At 42.7% G+C, this 27,019-nt stretch overlaps 1 protein-coding gene across 11 annotated transcripts in view; it reads right to left on the reverse strand.

Moving 5' to 3' along the window:
- BRSK2 (BR serine/threonine kinase 2) overlaps positions 1-27,019 on the reverse strand; it is a 312,908-nt gene that overhangs the window by 101,241 nt on the left and 184,648 nt on the right. For all 11 annotated transcript variants that reach the window (XM_027651228.1, XM_027651234.1, XM_027651231.1 and 8 more), the window contains exon 3: positions 6,818-6,903. In XM_027651228.1, coding sequence (XP_027507029.1) covers positions 6,818-6,903 — 86 coding nt within the window. The remainder of the gene's footprint in view (positions 1-6,817; positions 6,904-27,019) is intronic.

Raw genomic sequence — 27,019 nt, forward strand, 5'->3', positions numbered from 1 at the left:
CACCGGCAGAATCCCTGTTTGCTTCCTCTGCACCCAAGAGTTTAGCATTTTGTGATGCCTATGGGTAAGACATACGATAAAATGATCATGCCTGCCGAGAAGCTCACTACATTTCAAAGCTCTGGTGCATCAGCAAGGGATCTATTGGAAACAGCAGACTGACAAAGAAAAGCCTCTAGAAGAAAAAAAAACGGGTGATTCCTCTTCCACGCTACCACCCTACTTGCAAAATGTCCTTCCATACGTATATATATGACTGAACATAAGCGTAACACAGAAGAGGTTAAAAGTTGCCCAGCCCAGGCTGACATGCTCTGTAGTTCTTTGACAGCTTTTTCTCTGCACTGTTTTCTATTGATTAAATAACCTCTATCAGATATTAAGCCCCTTGTTATTGGCACAGTCTATAAATTATTCAGAAGTTATATAAATTCTTATGGCAGGCATGAATTTTTAAACCCTAATTTGGCACTGGGCCACAAGCTCTATATTTTTTTTATTTTTTTTTTCCTTGCCTGCAAGAAAATGTGCGTGCATTATATTTCTTTTTTTCTAAAAGACAATTTTAACTCTAGTTTCCATGTTTGAATGGAGATTATATTTGATTGCTCATTACATTTGGACATGAACAGGTTGTGGCTTTTGGGGAAAAGAGGTAGTAGAAGACTACACAGTTGTACTCTGTACCTTTGATTTGTTTGGTTGAAAAGTGTTTTGAGTAGCGCCTTCATCGTGTGTAGTCACATATGACAAAGTACTGCAGCAGCCATCCTATCTGGCACATGATATGGAATGGATCTAGCCAGAGGGATCCTCAGCACAGGACGGGAAGAGCTGAGACAACACCCATCAGGTCACTGCTGCAGTTCTGCTAGTGACTGTATACTTTAGAGTTTTCTTCTTCAGAGCTAAGTGGCCTTTGCTGTAACTAGGGCCCAGAGACACATAACTCTGCCTACCAAATTCTAAAAGAGAAGTTAGGCATTTGAATACACTGTTATTTTCAAGCTCTATCTCCCGTTGCTCATGTCACAGAATGGTTTCAGTATGGACCTGTTTTCTCCCAAGCGCAGCCATCACGGCCTAGAAGGTATCCAAGCACATCAGGCAGTGAGCAGAAGATAAAGTCAGGCTTTTGGGTAGAGCTTATTAAGACTGCATTGCACAGGGTGCAGCATTAATCATCACCACCACCTCTGTGCAAGCTAGGCTGGCATCCCTCCTGCAAATGCTGACACCTGCCCTTGTTGCAGCACCTGCTCCCCTTCCTGGCTTCTATCCAGGTCCTTGTCTCCAGCCCACCCTGAACTCAAAACTTCACGTGCACTGGCTCCACTCCTACTGCTGACTGGCTTTCCTTTGACTACACATGCTTTTAGTTCCAGACTACTAAAACATGTCAACAGCACAAGACAAGGGGTCAAAGTAGCTGGTTACTAATATTTCTCTTTGTTCTAATCAAGGCTCAGATAGAATGCCATTTTGCCTTCCAATCCTGCTTTGTTTTCTTTCCCTGTATTTACAGCACCTGACATCCCACAGTCTGACCACCAAGAAGCATACCTACCAAAAATTTATTTTCAGTGCTGAACCCTTGGAGCCACTCCAACTTTCTGAACCCTCCTTCTGCCTTTAGATAGGTTTCCCTGCAGATTGATTGAATGTCAAAGTCTTTTCCTACCACTAACAGAAGAACACATAGTGCCTTTTTTTTCCTCTTTCTTGCATCCTCTGGCACCTCACAATTAGTTCAACAAAAATAAACAGAATTACAGGAAAACCCTACAGGAGAGGACTGGCAGCACAAAGGCCTCTGCAGACACCACCAGAGTTGTACGTCTTCAACTCCTGCTGTCAGCTGATCTTGTATAAGCCAGAAACATAAGTTGTGCATGGGCAGGAGGATGTTTTAATTTTGTTATCTGGTTCACTGTGATGCACCTTCACCTCTGTAATCAGGAGGTGGTATGTTGTGTACACTGCAGTGAGGCTTGGGCCCTTGCCCAGCAATAGCATTGTACTACTGAATGATGAGAAAGGGACTTCTACTTGGAGAAGGTGCTGATGAATGCACGGCACACTTCAGAGAACAACAGCATGGCATCCACTCCTTCTCTCAAAACAGATTCTTGCTTAAAATGCTGATCAAGCTGGACAAGAGAGAGATTTAAAATAAACGCTGCCAAAAAAATTGAAAATTTGAAATCTTAAATGTGAAGATTTCAAAATTAATCAGTATAAATCTACACACAAATATCTGTATGCACCCAGAAATAGAAATTTACAGATATATATATATATATGGCTAGATATAGATATATAAACATGGATGGAAAGGCAATAGAGAAATATCAGTATAAACATCCAAAAGAAAACCTGGAGTGGTCCTAGTATGGTATTTTTCTATTTTTCTATTTTATTTCTGCTCCCCACCAAACCCCTGGCAATTTAAACTAAATAGCTAATCAAATGAGATCAAAACAGATAATGCCACCTCTGTTGGGGGTTCTGCAATAGAACTGTATCAGTTAGCTTTAACCCCTCTGGAACGGCAAGTTCCATCCACTGTGTGATAGCACTTAGTTTGCTATGCTAACAGCTCCTCTAACAGTGGGACAATTGCTTTTCTATGATCAAAAGAAAAGCTAACTGTACTGCATAAAACACAGTAAATGAAATGCAGTAAATATACATAACAGAGATTTAAGAATAAAGCATAAGATTTCTTCCTAGAAAACATCCGAGCCAGTCACTTCTTTCATGAAGGACTGGGCTTTGCATGTTTCCTCTTCTTTAATCCTCAACAAGTCTGCTAATGAGAATCTCCTGCTCATTCACAGTGGTAGTGCTGCTAACAGTGTACAAACTCCACCTTCCTCTCCAGTCGCTACACAAACACTGTGCAGAGTCAGTTCAGGAAAGACCTTTTCTATACACAGCACAGGCAAAATAGGATCATCACCCAGGTTCACACAGTTCATATGCAATGCAGAAACCGTGTGACCAAAGGAGTGTGTCCCCTCTGATAGGCATTACAGAACACACAGAAACTGTTACTCAGTTGCTCAGTCCCTTAGTTCATTAGTACATGCCCCATTCCTGGAAGTGGGGCTCTGGGGTTGGGGCTCTGAGCAACCTGATCTAAACAAAGGTGTCCCTGCCCATGGCAGGCAGGTTGGAACTAGATGATTTAAGGTTCCTCCCAATCAAACCCGTTCTGTGATGATTCTGTGATTTACATTGCCCTAAAATTCCTGACTATCTGAACTTCATTACTCAAAATGACTGGTGCACACACAAATTTTGGTAGCTCACTGATCATGTCCTGTACCAGGCCCCTTTGACTCATTCTTGATATTTAAAATTGGAGGATGATCCCCCTTCCTGGATGTTTTGTCTATTAACATTATATGATGGGAGAGAGGGAGGCATTGATCATCTATAGCTATTTCTAAATTATCTATTACTGTGGACTCCCAACCTTGCTTGAAGGTCATCAGTGTCATCGTACAACAAACACAAAATAATTCACCTGTCAGTAACACTGCTCGTTTAGCCAACAAAATGTATATCTGAGGTGGTATATCAGCACACTTACAGAGAGCCTCAGTGAAACCATGTTTTCCCCCACGCTTCTAGATCTATAGTCCACAGTCTTACTAAATAAGATAACTCAAAATGCTGGATAAAGAGCATTTAGAGCATTAAATCTTAGATCTCATAGCTTTCTCCATCTCTCCAACCATCTTGGCAAAAAGAACCCGACTAAAACAAACAGAAAAAGACTGCTTGGCTAACACACATATGCTAACAGATTTTTATTATTATTTTTTAAAACTCATTTTCAGTGTTAAATAAACTGTGGAAAAAGGATTTGATTCATGGTTGCATTAGGAATCTACTCAACCAAAGCCCCTTGTCACAAATTAAATCATAAACTAAAAGTCAAACATGATTTGTGAAATTAACATTTATCGAGGAAATACTCCCCAGCGCTGCATTGTGATTAGTCTCTGGCTTCTGAAATATCACCCATAATTCATGAGCTCCTCTGAAACCATGCCACTACTGTTACTGCTGAGATGGCATGCATGATGGAAAGGTGCTGCCACCACCAGAGAGCAATCCCTTTTTTGATGCTGGTGATAACCAGAGGTCACCATGTCTATTGCTTGGAAAAGTACATGCACACACACTTCTCAGCCCCCACACACTTGTAATACCTCACCCCTCCATAGGCACTCTCTTCCAGGTCTCAGATTTATCCAAGGCCACAGCTGTTTCTAATTCTGAACATGGAAGCTTGGCAGGAGCTCTGCATTGTGCCCTTTCTTTAAAATAGTGACTAATAAAAAATGAAACATAATTAACAGTCATTGGTTCTTTCAGAATCAGTGTCTTTCAGCAGAGGGATCTGGTGCCTTTTCAGGGGGATTCAGACAGCTTAATCTTACAGGCAAAGGAGCTACAGCAGAAAGCAGACTTAGTGATTGTTAAAGGCTAAATGGTCACTGGGAAAGCATGCTTTGGAGCCCAACATTTTTAGAAGCCAGGATATCCAGATACAGCTTAAAGATATGGGATGCTTTTCTTTTCAAGGTGATCTTCATCAGGAAGATATTTTCCTGCCAAGAAATGCAGTATTTTTTTGGAAATAATGGTGTAACACCATCCCCACTGCTCTGAGCACTAGATATTTTTCACAAGGAGTAGAACAGCCCCCAAGTCTTTTGGAATAAAGAAGGAGAAGTCAGTTCAGCTGCTGGCTGCACAGGCATCTAGAGCAATAATAAAGCTTCAGCACCTCTAAAACACATCCCCTCATGGCCTTTCTTCTGCATGTATTCATACATTGTCACTGCTGCTAAAGTATACCACACCTATCTGGAACACATCAGCTCTACACTATGTTTATGTTAAGTGTGTGCATACCTAGGATTACACAACATAGAAACAAATAAAGATCACAAAGAGGAATATTTTCTCTATCTTAATCAAAAGAAAGCCTTGGGCCTCATCCTACCCCCCCATTAAACCAGAATAGAGAAGAATGTACTTTCACCAACAGTGCCTCTCTTTTCAGGATTAAAGGAAAACTTACTCCCTGTAAAGCCTGATATTCCACTGCTACCCTTCTGCATACAGAAAAGGCTGTGTTAGATCTGGGCCTCTGTCCTCAGCTGGGGTAAACTGGGCTTCATGGACCCATGACCATTTATGCCACTGAGGACAGAGCACTGAGCATGCAGCTCTGAGAACACCTGAGCCAGCTTCCACCCAGTGCCTGCACAAGCTCTTTCTGGCAACTGCATTTCACTGTGGATGGCAGGCTCTGCCCCAAAGGAGCGTGGGGAATCCAAAAGAAATTACTGCCTGCTCTACTAAGCTAACCCTTAGGCAAAGAGGTCTCACTTCTCAGAACAGGAATTCATTGCTCCAGTAACAAGACTGGCTGAATAGTCCATAAGGGACTGTTACTTCCATTCAACACACTTTCTTTAGATAAACAGTCATTCCTTTCTTGTGTTGTGACATTAAAAAGAAGTCACGGATAGTGGCTTTTAAAAACTGTTTAACCTTCCTTTAACCACTCTCTCCTACTTGTAATAACCCGTTAAAAAGCTGGAAATAACACTAAGTTCCCTACTGGGTCACCATTTTCCATTTGGAGAACACTGATTTTTTTTCCTGTTGCACCAAGATTAATGTGGCCTGTTTGTTTGACAAGAGATCCAACATATCTAGTGCCCTAAATCAAGCTAAAATGCTTGCCTGTGGACAACATCCCTGTCTAGCACTGGAAATGATCTGGGGAGAAAAAAATCTTAAAAAAAAAAGCTTTGCTACATAACTGTTACTACTGAACCATCAGGAGACTTCACTGGCCCTTAAAACCAAAAACTTATTGATGGGGAAAATTTAAAACACTTTTAATGAGAGTTGAGGGTTTCAATGAAAACTGGTAGGCAAAGGAGGTTATCCAAATTATCCATTGTAAGTCTATTACAGCTTTGATTCAAAATGGTTCCAGATCTTACACATACAAACCTTCCTCGTCTTTTGCTGTTTGATAGAAAACATTGGTTTGTCCTCTCTCCTCCATTTTAAGTAAAAAAAGAAACAGCATATAAGTAAAGGCTCACTCCAAAGAAGACACTGAGGAGCTAGAGCATGTCCACAGAGTGACAGCAGAGCTGATGAAGGGTCTGGAGCACAAGTCTTATAAGAAGTGGCTGAGGGAGCTGGGGCTGTTTAGCCTGGAGAGGAGGATGCTCAGGGGTGACCTTATCACTCCCTACAACTACCTGAAAAGAGGCTGCAGACAGGTTGGTCTCTTGTCCCAGTTAACAAGTGACAGGATGAAGGGAAATGGCCTTAAGATGCACCAAGGGAGGTTTGGATTGGATATCAGGAAAAATTTCTTCACTGAAGGAACGGTCAGGCATTGAAACAGGCTGTCCAGGGAAATGGTGGAATGACCATCCCTGGAAATGTTCAAAAAACATGTGGAGCTGGCACCCAGGGACATGGTTTAGTGGCGAGTATGGTGGCACTGGGTTAATGGCTGGATGATGATGTTAGATATATTTTCCAATCCTAATGATTCTATGAAAGTACAGAGAAAATGAGAAAAGCCAGGGAAATAGTGAGTGTTCATTCCTCATCCAAGTACCAAATATCACACAGACACCAGCAGAGGGTGAAAACACACCTGTTCCATACTTTCAGAAATGTTACCACGTTCCAAAACCCTGATCTCCCTCCCTTCCTTCCTCCTTCCCTTCCCCTTTCTCTGGCAAAAGCCAGTAATACCTACAAATATTTTTTATTTTCGTAAACATCATGCAGCTTTAAAACGTGGGGATGTTCTATCAACTTCAGGATGGCTATTTCCCGCTCCACCTGGAAGAAAGAAAAAGAAACAAAGAAGGTTAGAAGCTTGGTCTTAGAATACATTAGATATCATCACACATTTTCTTCTCATTTATTCATTTTCCACTCCTCTTTATACGCAGAGGATATGGAAAATTGTAACAATGCATCTTATTTAGCACTCACGTAACTTAAGAAAAATTCAGTTTATTCGGTCTCAGCACTCCCTGCCCTGCAGAACAGAAAACCAGCAAAATTTCAAGGTTGAAGGAAAAGTCCCAAATCTACAACAAAAAATTAGCTGTGGGAGTTAAATGAGCATTCGAGGCTGCTCTTGCCTCACAATCCAAAGCCAATGACATATTCTCAAAGCACAGAAACTCTTAAGATGTCATGTAGGGCTCTCCTGACCTTCCACAGCCATGCATACTCAACTAATATACCCATCCTGAAGAACTTGCCATGTATGCAGGGGAGAAGACAAACAGGAATGTGAATTTATAGCTGCAGAACTGAGACACAGAAAGGGAAAGAAATATAAGAAGTGACATAAGAAGTACAAGGCACAACAAGAAATTAAACCTGATTACTGGAGATGCCAGTGTTCAGAGCCTTAAGCATAAGACTGTACTTTCTCTCAATTCCCAGTCTGTCCAAGTATGGATACTTCTAAGAGCATGTCTTCAACACGGAGTTAGCAAGTTGTGACTAAGTCGCTGTAATTAGTGCAAGCCTTATTCTCACCCAAAATTCCTATTGTGACTGCTAAGGGTATTCTTTAGAGATGGAGTCAGTGCAATTCTGAAGCTCCTGGCAAAATTGCTCTGCTGCTCAAAAGCACTGTAACCACTCTGATTTGACCTAGGCTGAGTCGAAGGGAGTTAATGTAGCACTGCGGAGACCTCAGATAAGTGAAATAAACTCTGCAACAACACAGTCAGGCACAACAAATTTCTAGGAATCCACAAAGGCAGGGAAAAGACCTAAAGAAGCAAACAAAGATAACTAGGTAGGGTTTTTTCCAGTCCTTCAAATAACTGATTGCCCTGGAGCTGCTATATTAACAAACAAAACACAAGCAAACTACAGAACCATTCCTATCTTCCTTGCAGGGATCAGATGAGTAATTAGGAACCTGCCCCAGTACACCTTTAGTTCTCGATGTCCTTTAACTTCCTGAGAGAACATCCTCTGCTAAGCCTGAACAAAGACTTTACCTGAATGTCAGTAAGATGCTCTGCAGGAAATTAGAAAAGTGGTAGTTTTCAGCACTGTGCAGAGGAGGAGGATTTCCCAGCATTCTGGTTATCACCCCAGATCTCTCTTCCTCTACAGCACCACATAAAACCATCAAAAGCAACTCTTGCACTACATCATCCTTAGCCTTCCTCACATATCAGGATGGAGGAAAGGCTATTTGTACATGTGCCAATCTAAGTCTTTCAAAGATACTTATCCCCCCTCTGCAGAGTCACAAGTCATCTGAGAGATCCACTTCCACACTTGGGATCTCTGGAAATAACTCCTTCAGAGAAGTGGGGAATGCATTTAAACACGTATGCACACAGTTCAGCACTGCCAGAACTGCTATGAATTCAGTGATACACAGTACTTGACAGTGACAGCTCTGTAGGCGTTAACTTACTCATGACCAGCACGTTAATGAAAGCCACTTATAAAAACAGGAAACAAAAGTTGGGTAGATTTCAACTGTACAGCTATTCCAACAGAAACCCAGGGGGTAGCTAGTTTATTCCATTTTTGTCTCCTCTTCAAAAAGACCTGTTGCTCTTCTCTCTTAAAAGATATGTACTGTTATTTGCACAACCCTACAACTGATAAAAGTTGGATTTGCTTCAAAAATGAGGAAAAACAAAACAGAAGGAGCACCCACTCCCATAATACACTTCCAATAGTACTGAGATTCACCATTAGCAACACGTACTGCAGCTGCTCAGAAACTGGAACTCCAACAAAATTCCCTTTGGATGGGGAAGAGCAGGTATTTCATGGGGAATGTGACCATTGCACTAGCTCTGAAAAGGATCATCTGACCATGTTCTCCCTCCTGGAGGATATCCTGCCTAGGTAAGATAAAATTCCATTCGATGTGCTGTCTAACTGCATTGGTGACTCACTTCTGAAAAACCTCTTGGTTGGTTCACTGGCAACATAAGTTCACACCAAGTGAGTGATGGATGGCAGCATCCAGTCAGGGTCCTTGCTTGGTTACTGTCCTAAAGCATGAGAACAGGCAGTGACTTATGACTACCACTTGGACAAGGGGATTCAGCTACAGCACTGCATGGCCTGTGTTCAATAATAGACAATCAGAGTAGAAAGGAAATATCTACTTTCTGCCTACAGATTCACTCTAGAAACCAATTAAAAAAGAAATAACCTGAGTTTCTTTACTTTCATCATTTTAAGTGTGCGAGTGTGGAAAGTTCTGTGCATATTTTTCACTTCTTGGGAACTAAATCCTGAGAAGAAATACAGTTTTGGAGGTCTTGATTTCAACCTCAGGGAGGTAGGAAGTATCTATCTTGATGTGCCTGGCAGCATTTCACTGCAGTGTATTCAGTTCAGTGGTGTGTTGCATCACTCTGGCGCAGGCAGCAGTCAGCTTTCCACAGTCTGCTACCTCTTCTATCTGTAAACCAAGGACAAAACTAATCTACTCATCTCAAGTAAGACTTTGTATAATCCTTCAGTGGAAGGGCATTTATGAAGGAAAAGTGTCATTACTGTACTTCTTGTAGTCCAGGACTTTACCCCAGGTAGAGGCACAAGATAGTAATGCTTGTAATTACTTTAAGATCTAGAGATTCCCAGCTCTCTAAACAGCAATTTGGTAAAGATCATCCTCAAAAATCTCATAGCAGTGTTCTGCCCTCTTTTCCCTTTGCAAGAAAGAAAACAGTTCACAGAAATATGCCACAAACCACCTTCTCAAAATTACTACTGCAGTCACTACTGATGGGTGACTCTCCCAGATCTCGTTCATTTTTCATATCTCCACAGAGAAGCCAGAAATTGATATGGCTGGACATGGACTGTAGATCTCAATAGTGATGTCACCGATGCATGCCTCAGGAGGATCTAGCAGCCATCATGTCATTAGGAAAGGACAGGTATCTGAACTCACTGGCAAAATAAGAGATGCCAGAAATAGCAGCTTTGCCTTCTTCCCCAGAGCTTTGCCAGCCCCTGGCATGCCTTTTTTGCGCAGCCCTGTGCTTGCAAGCCATGGAATGCTGTCCAGCTCCGAACTGGCAAGGACAGGGGAGTGGAGAAACCCTGCAGGGGTGTTTGCTTTAATGTACATGCAATTATCAGAAAGCAGGACAAGCTCAGAATAGCCTGTCTAGAGAGGCTCAGAGTTTGTGATAAACAGGAAACACAGAGAAACATTTGCTTAATGGATAAAAGGGAAAGGAATAAAGCGAAGCTTTGCTGTCGCACAAAAGCCACGTCACATCACAGGGTCCCAACCAAAGCCAGGGTTACCTTATGCCATGGTAGGTTACTGACTGCATCCTGAAACTGGGGGAAACAGCTGTGAAAGGCTGTGCAGGGCAAATGGAGTTGCATTGGTAACATGTAGCCGTGTGGGTACCACGCAGGTGCCAATTAGAGGCTTTAAAAATCTAGGCAGGAGGCTGATTTGACAGGATGCTCCAGTGATTCAGCTAATGACAAAGTGCAACACGAGGGCAATGCGACCCTTAGAGGGATACATGCAATACTTTGCATCCCTTTCCTCCATCTCTACTTCACTCTTATTCTCACTCAGAGGAAATCACATCTCTCTGGTTTAAGCCCATCTTGTTGGCACAGTTTTCACTGGCAACAAGCGCTCTGCTGTCTTGCCTTTCAACTCACAGGCACACAGGGTGCTAACTCAGAAGACAAGGAGGGCAGGTCAAGGGAGGCTGATAGTTTGTCTCAGTGAAGAAAGTTTCCTTTTTTCTTGCATTCATTTGCTCAATAACAATTGAGTCACTCATGACCCACGTGCTGCTTGAAAAATGAGGCTCACAGTTGCCTCATATTACTAGGCTGTATTTTATCTACCAAACCTGTGCAAGCACTAAGCAGCGAGCATTACTAGCTTTTTCTCAAAGAACACCTACAGGCAAAAAGCTGGGGGACAGCGGATGACATTTCTCCTCGGAAGCTCTGAAGTTCACCAGCAGCACACCAGAAAGCCCTCTTGTTCTCCACTGACTCCAGTAGCTCCCATATTGCTCAAAACACTGAGAAGCAAGTCTGGAGCTGCAAAAGTGTCGAGGGGCAGTAAAGTCCTGCAGGCTGCAAATGTGTCATGCTGCTTTTCCTACTCACAGAGCAAAACAGTGGAGGGATGGTAGGAGTGGTAGGTTTTCCTATGAATATCAAGCTCTCTCTAATGTTGACCCTACTTTGTTTTGAAGTAACTAATAAATACTTTTCAGAACGCATGGCTGTCCCTCAGTTACTAGAAACTCATCCAGGACATGAACTTTTTCTGAATTCAAAATTATCTAGACTCAGTACGAACTTCAAAGGATGCAGAGATTTGTCTGCTCAACTAACTCTTCAGGCTAGAACTCAGGTTGGAAACCTTGTACCAAAGCACCTACTTTCTTCAACGTCTGGCCTGCTGTACAGTAATTTGCATTTTCATGATGAGAACACAGAAAGCAGAGTAAATTACCCTGATACTTCCCTGAGTTTAAGAGGCAAAACCAAAGGTATCACAGGAATAAACTAATATTAGGTTCTCCAAAAGCTCTGTGTTCCTGCCATAACAGAAGTATCACAGCAAAAGACCTAGTATTTTATTAATTTGGTACTTATACTTTCACGGTATGTGGGACTGAAAGTTAAAAATGGTGAAAAACGCCTGGCTTTGGTGAAGACCATCTAGGGAATCTGTTTACTCTTGCCCACAATCACAGAAAAAATAGGCTACTTCTGAAATCAGAAGAGAACAGCATTAAAGTTGAAATGGCTTTATATAACAAGAAGCTGTAGGGCCTGTATGTCCTGCAGGGCCATTGCTTCTGTGGGGTTATCATTCTTCCAAACAGACTAAGCCATTACCAAATCTAAGCGATACCACATTGTATCAACTGCGTCCTTAATTTCAATGGAAGCATAAATAGAGTAGAAGTGGAAAACACATCAGGTTTTAAATTATTAAACATTAAAGTGTCTTCCTCTGCTGCTCTGAATTTGGCTGACTTTTTACTTAAAATGACCTTTCATTACATTTATCCAAAACTTCTTAGCAGGCCATTATGGAAGCAAATGGAGAGCCATGGAAGTTGTGCATCTATGGAGAGTATTTCTTGCTGCTATTGTAGCCATTAACTTCACATTTCTGAGTATACTGAGCCAAATTCAAAATGTATTGAAGTCAACTAAGGACATCAATTAACTTAAGTGGGCTTTGAATCAGACCTTCTAATGATCATTAAGTGGTATTGGGAAGAAATCTTCTTTTACACAATTTTGACTAATTAAATGTTTTAACATGTATACAGGTTTTCTGTTAAGTACTAGTAATTACAAGAAGATTCTACAAAAAGTGGATAAATGGGGGGGGAAACTAGACTTAGATCTCCATAGAATCAGACAGCTAGACAACACTGTACAAAATACTTACGACAAACAGACAAAATTACTGGAAAGTTGAGCAATTCCCCATTTTACTGAGAGTTCTATTATGGGCTCATTCTATCACTATTTTTGTTTGCATGTTTATTTCCCCATAAACAAAAATGAAAATAGGTATGTGTCAGAAGCAAGTGAGATGTATATTTGATTTTAAAATTTGCATGTGCAGACTTCTATACTATGAAGTTTTAGGAAGAAAATTTATTTTCCACAAACTACTATTTTAACAGATGTCAGTTTCCACAGGCCTTTCAGCATTTTTCCATAGTCCCTTCAAAACTACAACTCTAAAGCTCCACTGGATTTCAAAATTTAGCATAAAGTCTGAGAGTATGAAGTTGGCTGGACGAATACTGTGATAATTTCCTTGGAAATCCTTTTTGTTGGTGCCAACATGCCTCCACAACAGGATTCTTGGCCTGGCATGGCATGACATACAGATTCCAAGGTCTTGAAGTGATAGAGTTTGGATTCTAGAGGTTATATAATCATGGGAAATCTTACCCAGGAATGTCACGGTTTAAGTCTGTAGCTACCACCTGCAGTGTTCCTCAGGGCTCTGCCATCAGCTACCAAGTAAATATGGCACTTTGACTTATCCGCAGCGTATGCTTCTTTAAGAAGCATCAGGGCTTCATGCAAGAGACACTGATGGGAGCTGACAAGGAGTGGATTTATTCATTCAGCACTTGAGATTATCTGCTGCCCGGTGGTACACAGCTAACGAGTGACTGACATGCAAGTCTCTGCCAGCAGTCAGCAGAATTGGCCCCTTACACTGGAAGGCAAATAGCCTCCCTGTGCCTCCTGTCACCTTCAGTGAGTGCCACATCCTGGCTGCCATCACTCAGTAGTGCAGGACACAGGACACAAACCAACAGCCACCAACAGTTCTTCAGGAGAAATAAGGTGATCTTTGACCTGCCTTTCTTTTTTCCTCCTTATCCTGCTTTTTAATGCACGCTGTGCTTTCTATGACTCGAAGTAGAATGTGTGCACAGTTTTTTCTTTTCTTCTCTTTTCCCTTTCCTTTTCTTTCTCTTCTTTTCATTTAATTTCTCTTATTTTATTTTGGAAAAAAGTAACTTACACGCACCCAACCTGGTGTTTATGAGAAACCCACCACCCCCAATCAGCAGCCACAGCCAAGCCTCTGTGAACACTGGTATCTACTGCTCCAAAGCAGCACACTCAGTCCCTCTCATGTGATTAGCCTTCCATGCTATGTGAGACCTGCAGTGCTCACTCCAGATTTAGAACTTTAAGTCTAGTCCCCCCAAGCAAAGCTGTAGGCAGTACTCCTCTGCAACTTTTCCTCCCTGAAGGACCCACAAACTTTTGGTGGCCTTGTTTCAGGGACAGATATGTTAAAAAACTCCCTGTGCAGGAGTGCAGGAAAGGAGTGCAATTCCTAATTAATTTTGCCCCAGTAGAAGTTACTTCTTCTGGAGATAGAAGGTATTGTCCTGAATATTTAATGTGTTTTGTGGACTGCTAAATGCTAAGCTACAGAAAAACAGTCACTACACACAGAGGAGAAATAAGCTGCAAAATTAAGGGGTACAAAGAGTTCAGCTTCAAGTAACACAGGTGCAGAGCTTCTTGTATTATTTGAGACGTCATAGATTTAATATGGGTAATACCAAACACAACACTGGAATGTTGGAGACAAACAGTGTGTGAAGAATGCAGGAGATGCTGAATCCCATTAAGGGAATATGGGCAAGCACAAAGGAGGCAGTATAGCACAGCACAGCATAATGTTCTGCCAACATTATGGGGAGCTTCTGAGAACATTAGTTGAGGATACAATAAGGCAGAGGGACTCTCAGGAGCATCTAGGAATGGGACTGAGACAGTGAAATGATGCTAACAGTACCAGGGACTGGATCCTTAAGGGAGTCCACCATCAACAGGAAGACAAATTTAAAAGCACAGTTTTGGAAAAGCTTCAAAGGATAAACTCTCCGCCATTTCCTATGTGTCTCAGCCTGCCTCTTTCTCTCTCTTCCTCTTTTTCTCCATTAGTCACACTGGCCTTATTTAGCTCTTTGGCATTGTCTTACACAAATGTCCTTTACACTTTCTCTAATACTCTGCCAGAAGCAATCAATGGCATTGCTGCTATTTCTTTCTCTGCATCTTTCCTTAGTGGCCATCTCTGGTTCCCTAAGAACAAATGCTCCAGGAGAGGGCAGAGTAGCTGGAGCTGGAGCTCAGCTATTCTGAGATTGGAGGCAAAATGCCAGACTCTACCTCTGCCCTGCCCTTCTCCATAACAAGCCTAACAACATCATTAATTTCAAAGAGAGGAAAACAGATAATATGATTTTTGTTATTCTACTATATTCTCCTATCATTCCCTTTTGGGTGTCCCTTGACTCTTTAGAGGGATATTTGCATATATTTGTCAATTAGGATCTCTTTTCAGTTGAGTTAATAAACTCAGTGAGATACTAACAGTTTATATCTAGAAGGGATTCTCCAGATCAACAGTCCCTCACAGCTGGCGGTGACAGAAATCAACTGAATCAACCCACAGCTCACCCCTTTGTTTCCAAAATATGCTGTTGAATCACAATTGCACCTCTCAGAGGTACATGGTCCCAGACAAACAGCAGCACGGACCTCATCTAGGAACTGTGCAAAGGCCAAGGGCAACACAGATTTACAAAGTTCATGTTTGCACTTTGCTTTGCAGTAAAGAAGGAGCCTTGAGGGGAGGCCTGGTAGCTGCAGGTAGAGGAATCAACAGCTGACTTTCTGCCAAACTGTGGAGCCAGTGCCCAAGCAACCCTTCAGCCCAGTTCTTCTACCACAGCAGGTCAGCAACACGTTCTGTCACCCGGCAGCATGAACAGCAGCTCCAGCCTGACGTGCACCAGCTCTACATCAGCACTTCTACTTCCCATCTTAGGGACACTGATCCCAAGAATTACTTATCTGTGATGCTAAATTAGTCTCCTTTGTCCATAAAATAGGTGCTTTGCCCACAGTGTGCCTCTACATGACCATATCTGGTGTATCTCTGTAATGACATGAACCAGCGCTTCCATTCCAAACATCCCTGCCCATTGATCTATACGTGGGATTATAAGGTTTTAATGCAGATCCACCTCAACCACAAGCATGTCTTTTTGTATCTTGCAAGACAGGGCTAAGCAGCATGGGAAATCAGCAGTAACCAGTCAAAACATCTTCATTCCTTGGCTACCTGTTTGGATGTAGCCAACAGCAGATGGGCTCCAAGCCTGTTCTCTCAGCTCTCTGGTGACTCACACAACAAAATTATCTTTGTGGGCTCAGTCTCAGTCCCAGGTGAGGAGTAAACTATTGGTGGACAGTTAAACAGCTATCATAAAACCTTCCCCTCCTTTTGCCTACTGCACCTCAGTTTGGACAAATGGCACAAGCTTTGAAGATCATGCTAACGCTGACACAACAGCTTTGTCTGTGGTGCCTGTCACTTCTTCCATCGCATCAGGGATACAGCAAAGATAGCAACACTGCCTGGGAGCTTTCCATTGCAGTCTAATATGCAAAAGAATGGGTAATAAGGCAGGAATTGTAGTACAAAGCAAGAGGCAGCAAGAGAGAGGAGATGGGGAAATAAAATAGCCTATTTTTCCTCAGCCTTGAGGCTGCCTGTATTCATTCCCTGCCTCTCCTCAGGTTCAGCCTGCAACAGAACACATTACAGCAAGACTTGTACTCCCCTCAGCGAAGACAACATCTTCCTCTGTTTTGTACAAGCAACAGAAGCTGCAGAAAATTAGTCGATTGCTGCCATCAGCATCCAGGATCTCTCACAGCTGGGAGTTAAGAGATCAAAGACAGCAACGAAGGAACATTTTGTTCCTCAGTTATTTTATCTCTGCTCTTCTCATATCCTTCCCATCACACACCAGCCCTTTATTGCTGGAGGTGCTGATGACATCTTGCAGACTATCGACATCAATATCAGGATCAAGAAATCTCTTGGCAAGCAAAGTTTATATACGACATTGTAAAGATAGGTTCTTGAGCATCTCAAAACAGGTGATGGGGATAAGCTAAATCATTCCTTCTCTATACTGTTGAAACCTACTTAGAAAATGAGGACTTAGACATCTCTGGCCATATCCAGCATATGCTCTGGAGCCAAATACAATCATTTTCCACATCTTCATTATGTTTTCCAATACATTATTCAGTCTGGTCAGACTTTCAGAAGTACTCGGTATTGACCTATGTCTTTATCTCAAAGTCCATGGGACTTTTACTACTAATTGAAACCAAAGACAGCCAGTAATGATCAGTAAATTCCATCTTTGAGTTCCAGGTCTCTAGAGATGGGGCCTGTAATATGAGGCCTGTCTTGCTATTTATGAATCCACGCCTCAAACATTACTTCTCAGATCCTGCTCTACTTATTTCTGAGCCTTTATGAGTTCTAATGGTGAATTCTTCAGCTTCACCATACTAAACTGTAGCCAAATGCATTCCCTACCCTAAAACACACCATCTTTTCCACACAGTGGCAATCACTTCTGCAGTATAGAAATCTTCTTCTTGAATTACCTGTGTCACTGCAAAACAACCTATATTTTTATGACAAGTGGCATGCTGCAGTGCAGATGCACCCACCAACACAGTATTATCGCACAGAGATCAGGAAGAGCAAAGAAATTAAGGCATTTTAAATTTGAGGAAGGAGGCATTTTTATTATTTCTGAAGATGTTGTTGGGGGTTGTGCATCTTCAGAATAGTCATCTTCAGTGCCATTGTTTGAGTCTCTTCCCATTCCTTTGTATCTGTCCTATGCCTCATATCTCATACAGAGTTCACGGCTATTTGGCTTCTGACGAAGAGCAAAGACAGGATGCAACACCTTGGTAATAAGGTGAAAACACAATGCTGAAGAAAGTGGTAATGACTCAAAAATTACATAGAGGAAGCAACAGGGAAGTTTCAATGATAAGCAAATTAGGTTAATTCTCTGAAAACAATGGACTTAGCTGGACACACTTCAGTTATTCCTGAAAGTGGCAGAGCATGTGTTCAAAAAAAAAAAAAAAAGACAAAAATTTGAAAATTTGGGTTCACTTAAATCGTACCACCTTGGGCCTGTACACCTTGGGATGCTTTGGCACATATACAGGCATCCTGTTTTGACAATCTAATTCAAACTCCCTTGCACTTGCCAAATACTTATAATAACACTTACATGTGCAGATTTAAAAGTGCTCATAAACAATCTGTTGAGAAGATGGCAGGCTAAATTTGAAACCAGCAATATTTGAAATGGACAGCTGGGCTAGATATACCCACCCCCCGCCCCAACTTTTCAGCATTTTCTGCCAGAGATCACATTCATCACTCAGCTGAACTTTGTTCCCAGATGTTTGGAACATGTGAAAAACAACCTGTGAATCACGGAGTTTTCCAAGACTCAGCAATATGGTCACAACAGAGTTTTGGAATGAAAAGGCAAGGGATGCTGTTCATGTCATCCTCTCTACAGAAAGGAAAACCAATTACATCTCTCTACAGAAGACATAATTAGCTCCCTTCTTTCCAATGGAGAAAGCCTTTCCCTCCATGAAAAGCTTATAGTGCCTCCTACACAAATACGGGACAGATAAAAATCCAACCAAAATCTTGCTGAGATGGATGCCATGCTGAGGAAACACAGCAGTAGCCTCAGATATGAGGAAACAGTGCCTGTACTGTGAGGCTCACATGTTGAATCCTGGCTGATGCAAACATTTGGGAGGAAAGTAGCACAGAGATGCTCTCCTTGCCCCATATAGAACTCAGTGACTTTAGATGTAAAACCTCAAGATATTTAGGGATAGCTGATCATTACATTAACATGTATATGATGGTGGGGTGTGCAGAGTGCGTCCTGCTGCTGTATAATAGGGATTTGTGTGGGGTCAGAAGTTTCATTTGCATCCTGCCTCCTACTCTTAAGCTCATTCCTGCACCAAAATGGTAATAATCCCTATGCACAGTTCCTCCTCCAAGAAGGAAATGTGCACTTCATGTATGGTAGTTGCCTTCTATGCTTTGTTGCTAGACACCATGGGACAGCAGGGCAGCACTCTCTTTTAGCTGCTCTCTGCTGGACATGTTTTGCCAGGTCCAAAGAACTGTGGTGAACTAAAGACTTCTGCAAAGCATCCTGGCAGGGTACTTAGGAAAGCTCATCAGAAGTTTGCCTCAATCCTGTCTCACATTTTGTCTGGAACACAGACAAATAACACTGACAAGTCCCTTTTGTCACTGAGAGCCCTAAAGTTATTGCTGGGTAGCATTCAGAGAGAAAGGCTGTGACAGCAGTTGACATGGAATTGCGGTGATTTTAGGAGGTTATCTCTCTTCTCTGCAGAGATCTACATAGTCATTAAACAGAGCTGAGGCAACTTTCCCTTCCTTGGTAACAGTCTTACTCCATCCCAAGTGGACAACTTGAGGGTTATCTACAGTTTTGTCATGTCATTTGGTATCATCCTGCTGCCCACATGTTCCTGTATTTAGAGTAGGGCAATGTTACACGTCCAAACTGGGAACCTGTTCTTTATTTTAGAGTGTATTCCTTATGCTATCACAGAAGTCACACAAGAACAACCACATTCTGTCAAATCCTAGAGACTGTGAGAGTTTTTTTTCTGACTATTCCTCTTTTGGTTTTGCATTCTTATGCTTGCTAACATTTCCAAACTGTTAACCTTTTCTTCTTTTTTTACTAAGGCAGAAATGATTTTCCTGGCAATTTTCCAAACATATTTCATTTTCCCTTCGGGGTGGCTGAGGACTTGGAACTTGTAGAAAATGTTTTACTTCCATTTCAGCAAAGGGTTTGATGTGCATGCTTTAGTCTACAGCACTACTGTACAGTTTAGAGTCTACCTGTAAGCAGTAAAAGAAAGAGAAGTGATAAAAGAAAGTGAGGAAAAAAAAATCATCTTGTAACTTCTGGCAAATCTATAGGAGAGTAACACATTTCCTTTGAAATGGTACCCAATGTGAACGCTTTTGGTGGCCAACCAGGAAGTGGGGATAGTCTTTACTTCTGACCCATTAAACACGCATTTTGCAAAGCTACTTTTTTGATAAGATTCCTTTGGACATGTCTTCATTTACTGTCATCTCTCTTTCTTCTGTAGGAACAGTGACTTGTTTGAGAAACCTGAGATGTCTCCATAGGGTATAATTTAGCACTCTCCAGGCATGCCAAGATCCCTGAAGCACTGTTGTGTCTCTCTGATCCCTCATCCTGCTCATGATCTGCAAACGATCAGTCACATAAGGCTCACAGGAGAGGAGGTTGCTGCCTTCCTACTGAAGGCCTGAGTTTGTCAGTTCTACCTTCAAACAAACAAGCAGAAGCTTCATTTAGGGAAAATACACAGAAGCGTACAGCTCTTATACACTCTTACTAAGGAAATATGAAGCAGCTCCTTACATCTGAAACAGGAAATAAGCAAAAGAGAAAAAATCAAACCATCCTTCCTTAAAGTGGTCTGAACATTTTCAAATAAGACAACACTCCCGAAGACAGAAAGAAAATGTGTAGTGCATAGTCCTGTCCTTTCCCTGATCTGAACCGTAATGGTTTGTCTGTTCCCTGACAAGCATACATATTCTCCAGGACCCCAGATGGAAGTCAGCATCTCCATTCAGCTCTTTAGTGGGATCACTCCAATGGTGATTTTGTATAGACCTGAGGATTCACTCAAACACCCAGTTTGCAGCAAGTTTCCTTTTCCTGGAAGAAGTGCCAGGACCTCAGAGGTGAAAGAGGACTGCAAGAATCTACAGAGGGTTTACATGAATGAATGAGTTTGATTCTCAAATGTAGGCTAGAAGCAGCCTGCCCAGCCTAATATTTTCTCCCTCAAACTGTTTATTCAACCAAAAGGATTTTCAGATGACCTGAGGGGATTGCCTTCATGGGTGAGTGCATTTTACCAGAAGCCCTATTGGCAGAATGACTTCTATTATATGAATTTTGGTTCTGTTGCTCCCACTGCATGCTGCTTTTCTTGGCCTTCTGGTTGTCTCCAAATTCTGTGCAAACTTTCCCTTCCACAGTGCACCAGGGATGCAGCAGATGTATAAACTACATACTTGAACAATCACTTTACACCTCAAATGCAGCCAAACACTTTATTGGACAGCTTAGGAGGGTATATATATACTGCTGTTCTGCTACAGAAAACCAGGGTGCCCTTCTAGAAATACCCTCATTTTGGTTGAATACCACCTACATTTTATAGGAGTGATCCCAAACCAGCAAAACGAATCTGGCAAGGGGTCAAAACAGGATTTGTATTTTATTTTTAATCAAGGCTGGAGTATTTCCTTCTCTCCTTTTCCTCTTCCCCTTATGACACCTCTTTAAATAGTTTCTTTCTCCAGCCCCAAACCCACCTAATGCCAAGGGGTCAAGCTATGTTTCTCAAGTCCTTTGTTCACCGGAGCAGTATGGGGGCGTGAGATAAGTCTTTGCCGAAGCCACCAACGATTAAGACATCAGCACCATTAAGAGCGGTTGCCTTCCGTGCAGTCAGCTCTCTGTGAGCCGCCCCCAGTCCTCTCTGTGCCGTACGAAGCAGCCCGCCTCTCCCTGGGGGATCCCCAGCTCTGCAACGGGGCTTGTGCTCTGCTCCTCACATCCAGCCTGCCTGCTCATTAATCATTCGGGATGTGACTGCTTCTGCCACAGCTGCCAGACACCTAAAGGCTGAGGATGTTGTCTCCTCCTTGCTACGCAATGCTGTTCTCCCTTCCCTAACTGCTTTTAAAGGAAAACATCCTTTTCCTTTTTTTTTTTTTTTGTGTGTGTGTGTGTGTGCTGTGACAGAGGAATATAGGTTCCAACCTTAAAAACAGGAAAAGGGATTGTACTGCAGTCCTCTCAGTGGTTGCAACTGGCTCTTGGTTACACTGATATTCTAGCAGAGTCAGGGCACTAAAATGTATGCATGGAAGTAACCTCCTATGCAAAAGGCCACTGTAACTCTTGCAGTTGGACTAAGGACTATGATGCCAGTTTCCCACCCAGGTATGCCAGGGACACATGGAAGTGCCAACTGTCAGGTGAAGCACCACCACTATTCTCCTTCAGTCCCTGGAGTACAAAACCACAGTAAATCAAAAGTCAGAGCATTTGTGAGGCTCCTCTCTCTTACCCTTAGAGGCAGGTGACTTTATCTCTACTTCCTTTAATACAGCAGAGAGACTTGAGAAAGCAGGCTGAGCCCTTCAAGCTACTGACAGATGTAACTGCTTGGCAAAATGCACTATGTAATACCTAAAGGAAAGTCCACTTAGAGTAATAGCTTTTCCAAACCAGAGATCAGTCAGCAACTAGAACAGGACTGTCAAGCATTCCCAAAATGTACGGTGCAATCCCATTTTTCAACTAATCAACAGAAAAATGAGGGAGCTGCACATGATCTCATGTGCTGGTGCAAAGCAGGTGCAGTGATGTCAGAACTTCTACTGCCTGTGCAGCACTGGCTGAGCACAAACAACAAACAACAACAACCCCTTCATTGTCACAGATGACCCTTACAATGTGGGTATTTTGTCCTCCAGGACAAACAGTAGGAATCCAGAGAGAAATGAAGAAAACGAACTGCTTTCCAGAGACTCCTAGAGCAGCTTTCATGCCCTTGGGGCACTCCTACCTTCACACAGGACTTGGCCAGTACAACTGCTCCATTACAATCCAGTGAGAGAGGATTTAATGTTTCTTTGATGGTGACTTTCACCTGCATCCATTTCTTTGCCTTCAGTGACACCCTTCCCTCCTGCCTATCCCCAAACAGCCCAAAACACCTCCGGGAGTGGCCAGGTGCAAGGTGGTCTATTCGGGAATGATAGTCATCCTTTTTGTATTTCGTTCCCTTGTCCTTTTCAAGCGAATTATCTTCAGAACCCTGGAACAAGCAATCACTTCAGAACAGTGTCACTATCACACAGACAGCAGCCCCAGGCCCTGGGGGACATGTGAGCAGGCTGTATTAGAAAGCATCAGCACCGAACACCTCACTGGCACATCTTCCTCACTGGGGACTGCTGTCAGTCAAGTGGCCTCTGTCCTAATGTAACTTAGATCAGGTCTTTGATACCTGATAGCACCCTTTTCATTCCCAAGAAAAATATTCTTCAAACTGGAGCACAGGGATTTCCTTACATTAGAATTAAGGATCTTTCGGTCTCTTCTTAAATGAGCTTTTTTCCCCAAAAACGCAACCAGTATAATTTTTTTAAAAATCACCATTGAGAAACACTTAAAAGCTTTCTGTAATACTTCTTACAGTTAGTATTTGCTTCCCTCTGGGAATCCAACTGCTCTCAGTGGAAGCTTTACCAGATACCGACAACTTCCCCGACCAGAGATGCTCTTAAGGAAGGATATTTCCCCTCTGGCACCTCTCCTGCAGGTGGCAGCAGCAGGTAATTCCCATGGTTTCAATAGGTCCAATGATTTTGGGTGCTCTGCACTGAAGCACTCTGGTGACAGATTTTCAGTGCTGAATTACCCACGTTTAAGGTATTAGGAAGAATCCCCTTTCCAATGAGGAACAATATAAAAATTAGATTTCCAAGTTGTTCAGACATTATAGTCAACTGGGTCTAATGAAAATCTGGTCTAAGGACCAAAGTTGAGACCTTCTGAAAGTCTTGCCTATGCCCTAAATTTTGGAGGTGCTGAGAGGCTGTTGCTGGGTTCCACTGAAAGTGGGAGTAGTCAGTCTCATTACAGCAAATGTTTTCTACGTATTCCTCAAGAAAACCACTCCAAATACTGGACACATCTATACTGTTTGGCATAAATACACATCTGAAATAGAGAGAATACTAAAATGAAAGAAAAAGTGCGGTACCTTCTAATGCACAAATATACATAGTTCCTAACTTGAATTCAAATTATGTACGCATCTAAACCCACCTGTGGCACATCTCCAAACAAAAGTATAACCACCTAAACTCTGGAGGTTTCATGGGGTGGGGTTAAAGTTGGAAGGATTATCCAAAATGATATTCAAAGGAAGCTGTAGAACTGTCTCAGGATCTCATAACTTAGTCTGGAAAGACTCTGGCAAAAGGCATCATCAATACTGGCTTGCTCTGACAGGGCAGGCTGTGAGGCTGAGGTGATGACTCTTGATTCAGAAATTCTATCTTCACTTTCTGATTTTCTCAATAGCTTTTGTCCTGGATGGGTTACTTAATCTATCTGTGCCATAGTTCAGTTTTTACAGAACAGAGACACTAAGATATTTGACTTTACCCACATTTTCCTACCTTTTCACATGCACTGCCTGTTTAAATCTAAATGCTTCAGGTCAGAGATGGTCCCTCACTGTTTTTAAACACAGCTACAGTGTTTGATATGTGCTAAGACACACCCTCTGACAAACAAAAAATGACATTTCAAATGTCACCGCTAATTCAACTTACAGACTGCACAGAACGAAGCAGTGGGGGATAAAGTCTGCAATATATCATATGGAGCAAAATGCAAGTTCAAAGCATGCTGCCATGGCTGAGCACCTGATTATGGTTGGTGCCCTTCTCTGCTGCCCTGGCTCCATGCAAGGAATCTGGAGTCAGCAACTGTCCTCATGTACGTCAGAAGCAAGCAGAGGCACTGCATGCCCTCCAAGCACAGGAAAATACAGTGCCTTGTGAGCTGGTAGTGGGGGCAGACAGTATTACAGGTGGACTAGAAATAACAGAGCAAGCTTCGTGCTGAAAAGCAGGGAATCTTTGTCATGACAACAGAGAGAGCTGTTAAACTATACAACATGCACAGGGAACGTAAAGATAGGCAGTATACTGGCAGGACTGCAGCAGTGAATGATGGTTTATTTTTAACAACAGTTTCTAAAACAGGAGCTGGTGATTTTGTTTGTTTGTCACTTTTTATTTCATTCGATCCTCTAGATGGATACTAGTTCTTTTTCCAAGATACTTTTTTATTTATTATTGCTTCTCCTTGAAGCAGGGACTGCAAATGCTGTGGTAAGTAGCCTGAAAGGTTCACTTCGTTTCAGTTGCTGTTTCCCTAAGTGCTTCTGTGTCCCCTGCTGAACTGCTGTTTTGTAACGCAGTGGAGGTGGAGCACACTGTGGAGATGTTCCACAGCTCTCCTCTTGCCTCCACCAGACCACAAAAGAACCATTTTTTCTCTCTCTTCCCTTCACCCTTCCCTTCCTGTAAGGGGACAGGAGCGACTAAGGAAGAAAGATGTACCCATCACCTTCTTCGGGCCTTTTTGCACTGACTAAAATCTTGCAAATCTAAAGCATTAACTAAACAGCTTCATACTTCACTCCTGTCCCGTGTCCTTCAGGGTGCATGAACACACCTTGCTGTGGACTAACAAGCCACGCAGCAAACACTTCAAGTCGCGGACTAACTTCGAGGGAGCAGAGGATCCAGAGCTGCAGCTCAGTGGTCTGAGGAAAAAGCTCTACCAGTTTGTTCCCCTTAATAATGGGCAGTGAGCATAGAGGGCAAGCGTGACTAGGTAGGAGAAAACAGGCTATCTAGGGAGTCATGCAACGCAAGTGCTGGGCTTTGCAGTCTGTAATAGGGGTGAGTCAGACTCTGAATTGCTGTGCTGCTATCTTAGTTACAGTAGATGCTAATTCAGCTGGTCAGGTAAAGTGTGCTTTTAGGAGGCTAATACAAGCAAGCATATTGAGGCTCTGGGACTCTTCCAGGCTTCATAGCTGTTCTGCCTATCTTATAGGGAACATGCACTTGTGAAACACAAATCGACAGCAGGATCTGGAATATCAGCCTCCTTTGGAGTTTTCTGGGATGGGGGATAACACAAGACTTTGAGCTGTTTGGCAGACCAATGGGGCAGCTTATTCTTCTGTGGCGCTTTCAGAGGCAGCTGGAGGCACTGCGGTGAGGAAGGTCTCACTTTCAAGCAGGCACCTTCCACCAGTTTCATAAAAACGTACAGGGAAGCTTTTAAAAGACTGATTTCAAAAGAGGGAAACATTGTGACAGAATGGCACTACTTCCTACTCTGCCTGTTTAGTACCCATCAGGATTTGAGGGTTTCCATTAAAGGACAAGGTGTCCAACCTAAAGCCTAATGCAATTAACTCAAAAGAAACTGACACTGGGGGGCACTGGATCAGGACCTATGAGCCTTTTGGACTCGTAGTGTCACTTCTGCAAACTCTTAGATGGTGTCTCTAAATGGACGGGAGGTGAGGAGGTAGCAAAGAGGGACAAGACTCGGTACCTGCCCTTTCCTGAAGAGATAGTTAATGTGCACTGAGGAGGGAGGCAGTCCTCTGGGTGCTGGTGCACAAGGTAGAACAGACGTGGCTCTTCTCTTTGGTAGCTCTGTGGACCTGCAGTGCTGACAGTGACAACAGCTTGTTGCTGTCAGCTAACAAAGCAGCTACAATGGCAGTATGCTGAGAGAAGACCCAGCATGCCATTTTTAGGGTCAGTTTATTCTGATTGGAACTGTACTCTGGTCCCGTGGGACCCAACCCTTTCCACTGAGTTTTCTGGAGGGAGCAAAGGAGCAGAGGTGAGACTCTCAGCCGAGACATCAGAGCCGAGCTGTTCTCTGAAACGCTCTTTGTTGCCGTCTCTTCGCAAGCCTGCAGCCTCCGCTCCCTCCTCCCTTTCCCAAAAATAAAGCTCCATGATGTAAAAACATTCCTTTGGGGCTGGAGGTGGAAAAACTAGGACACCACAGTTCGAAAAACGCTCAGCACTGCATGAAATATTCACTATCAACCGAAACAGGTTTACCCGGAGGAGGGTATGATGAAGAAGGAACGGGGAATCAATTTCGCTGTCCTATGGTTTGTTATTCTGGCTGCTTCTTCTCCTCTCCAAATAAGCTAAGCTTTTTGGAAGCTTCTGTCTGACCCAATTCTCATTCCCTCACTTTTCAGTCCCTCTATCCATCCTGTTTTATGAGGAAATAAACATGCATCCTAAAGGCATCCTTGCCCAATCCTAAATACTGCTGCTCTCCTGAACAGGGCCAATAATGTAACAGTTCATCAGAGAGAGCAAGAGAGCACACGTGCAGCTGAGTGATCCATCAGCTCAGCACCAGGGGATGGGAACTGAGCCTGCTCCTGTAAAGGGCCTTCCTTTCCCTTTGCATGGCCTTCTTCCCTACTCTTCAAACACTGCACCTCATGATTGGATGTGAATCAAAATACTTCCTTCTATAACTGATTGCCAAGTTTTTTATTCTGGGGTTTGCTCAGTGCAAATGACAGGAAGAAACCTGGAAAACATGGAAAGCAGGAGAAAAGGCTTTGTTGATGTATCAGCTTCATGTGTTTGTATTCTACCTTCTGCAGGTACAGGTTTCAGTGCAGCCCCAGTCTGAAGCAACATTAACTGTATAACTTTGCGTCCAGCCACACAGGAAATTCAGCCACATCACCAGGGATACGACATTCCAAGCAATAATGAGGTGTTTAT

Source organism: Corapipo altera, unplaced genomic scaffold, assembly GCF_003945725.1.
Source record: "Corapipo altera isolate COAL_440 unplaced genomic scaffold, ASM394572v1 78, whole genome shotgun sequence".
Lineage (NCBI taxonomy): Eukaryota > Metazoa > Chordata > Aves > Passeriformes > Pipridae > Corapipo > Corapipo altera.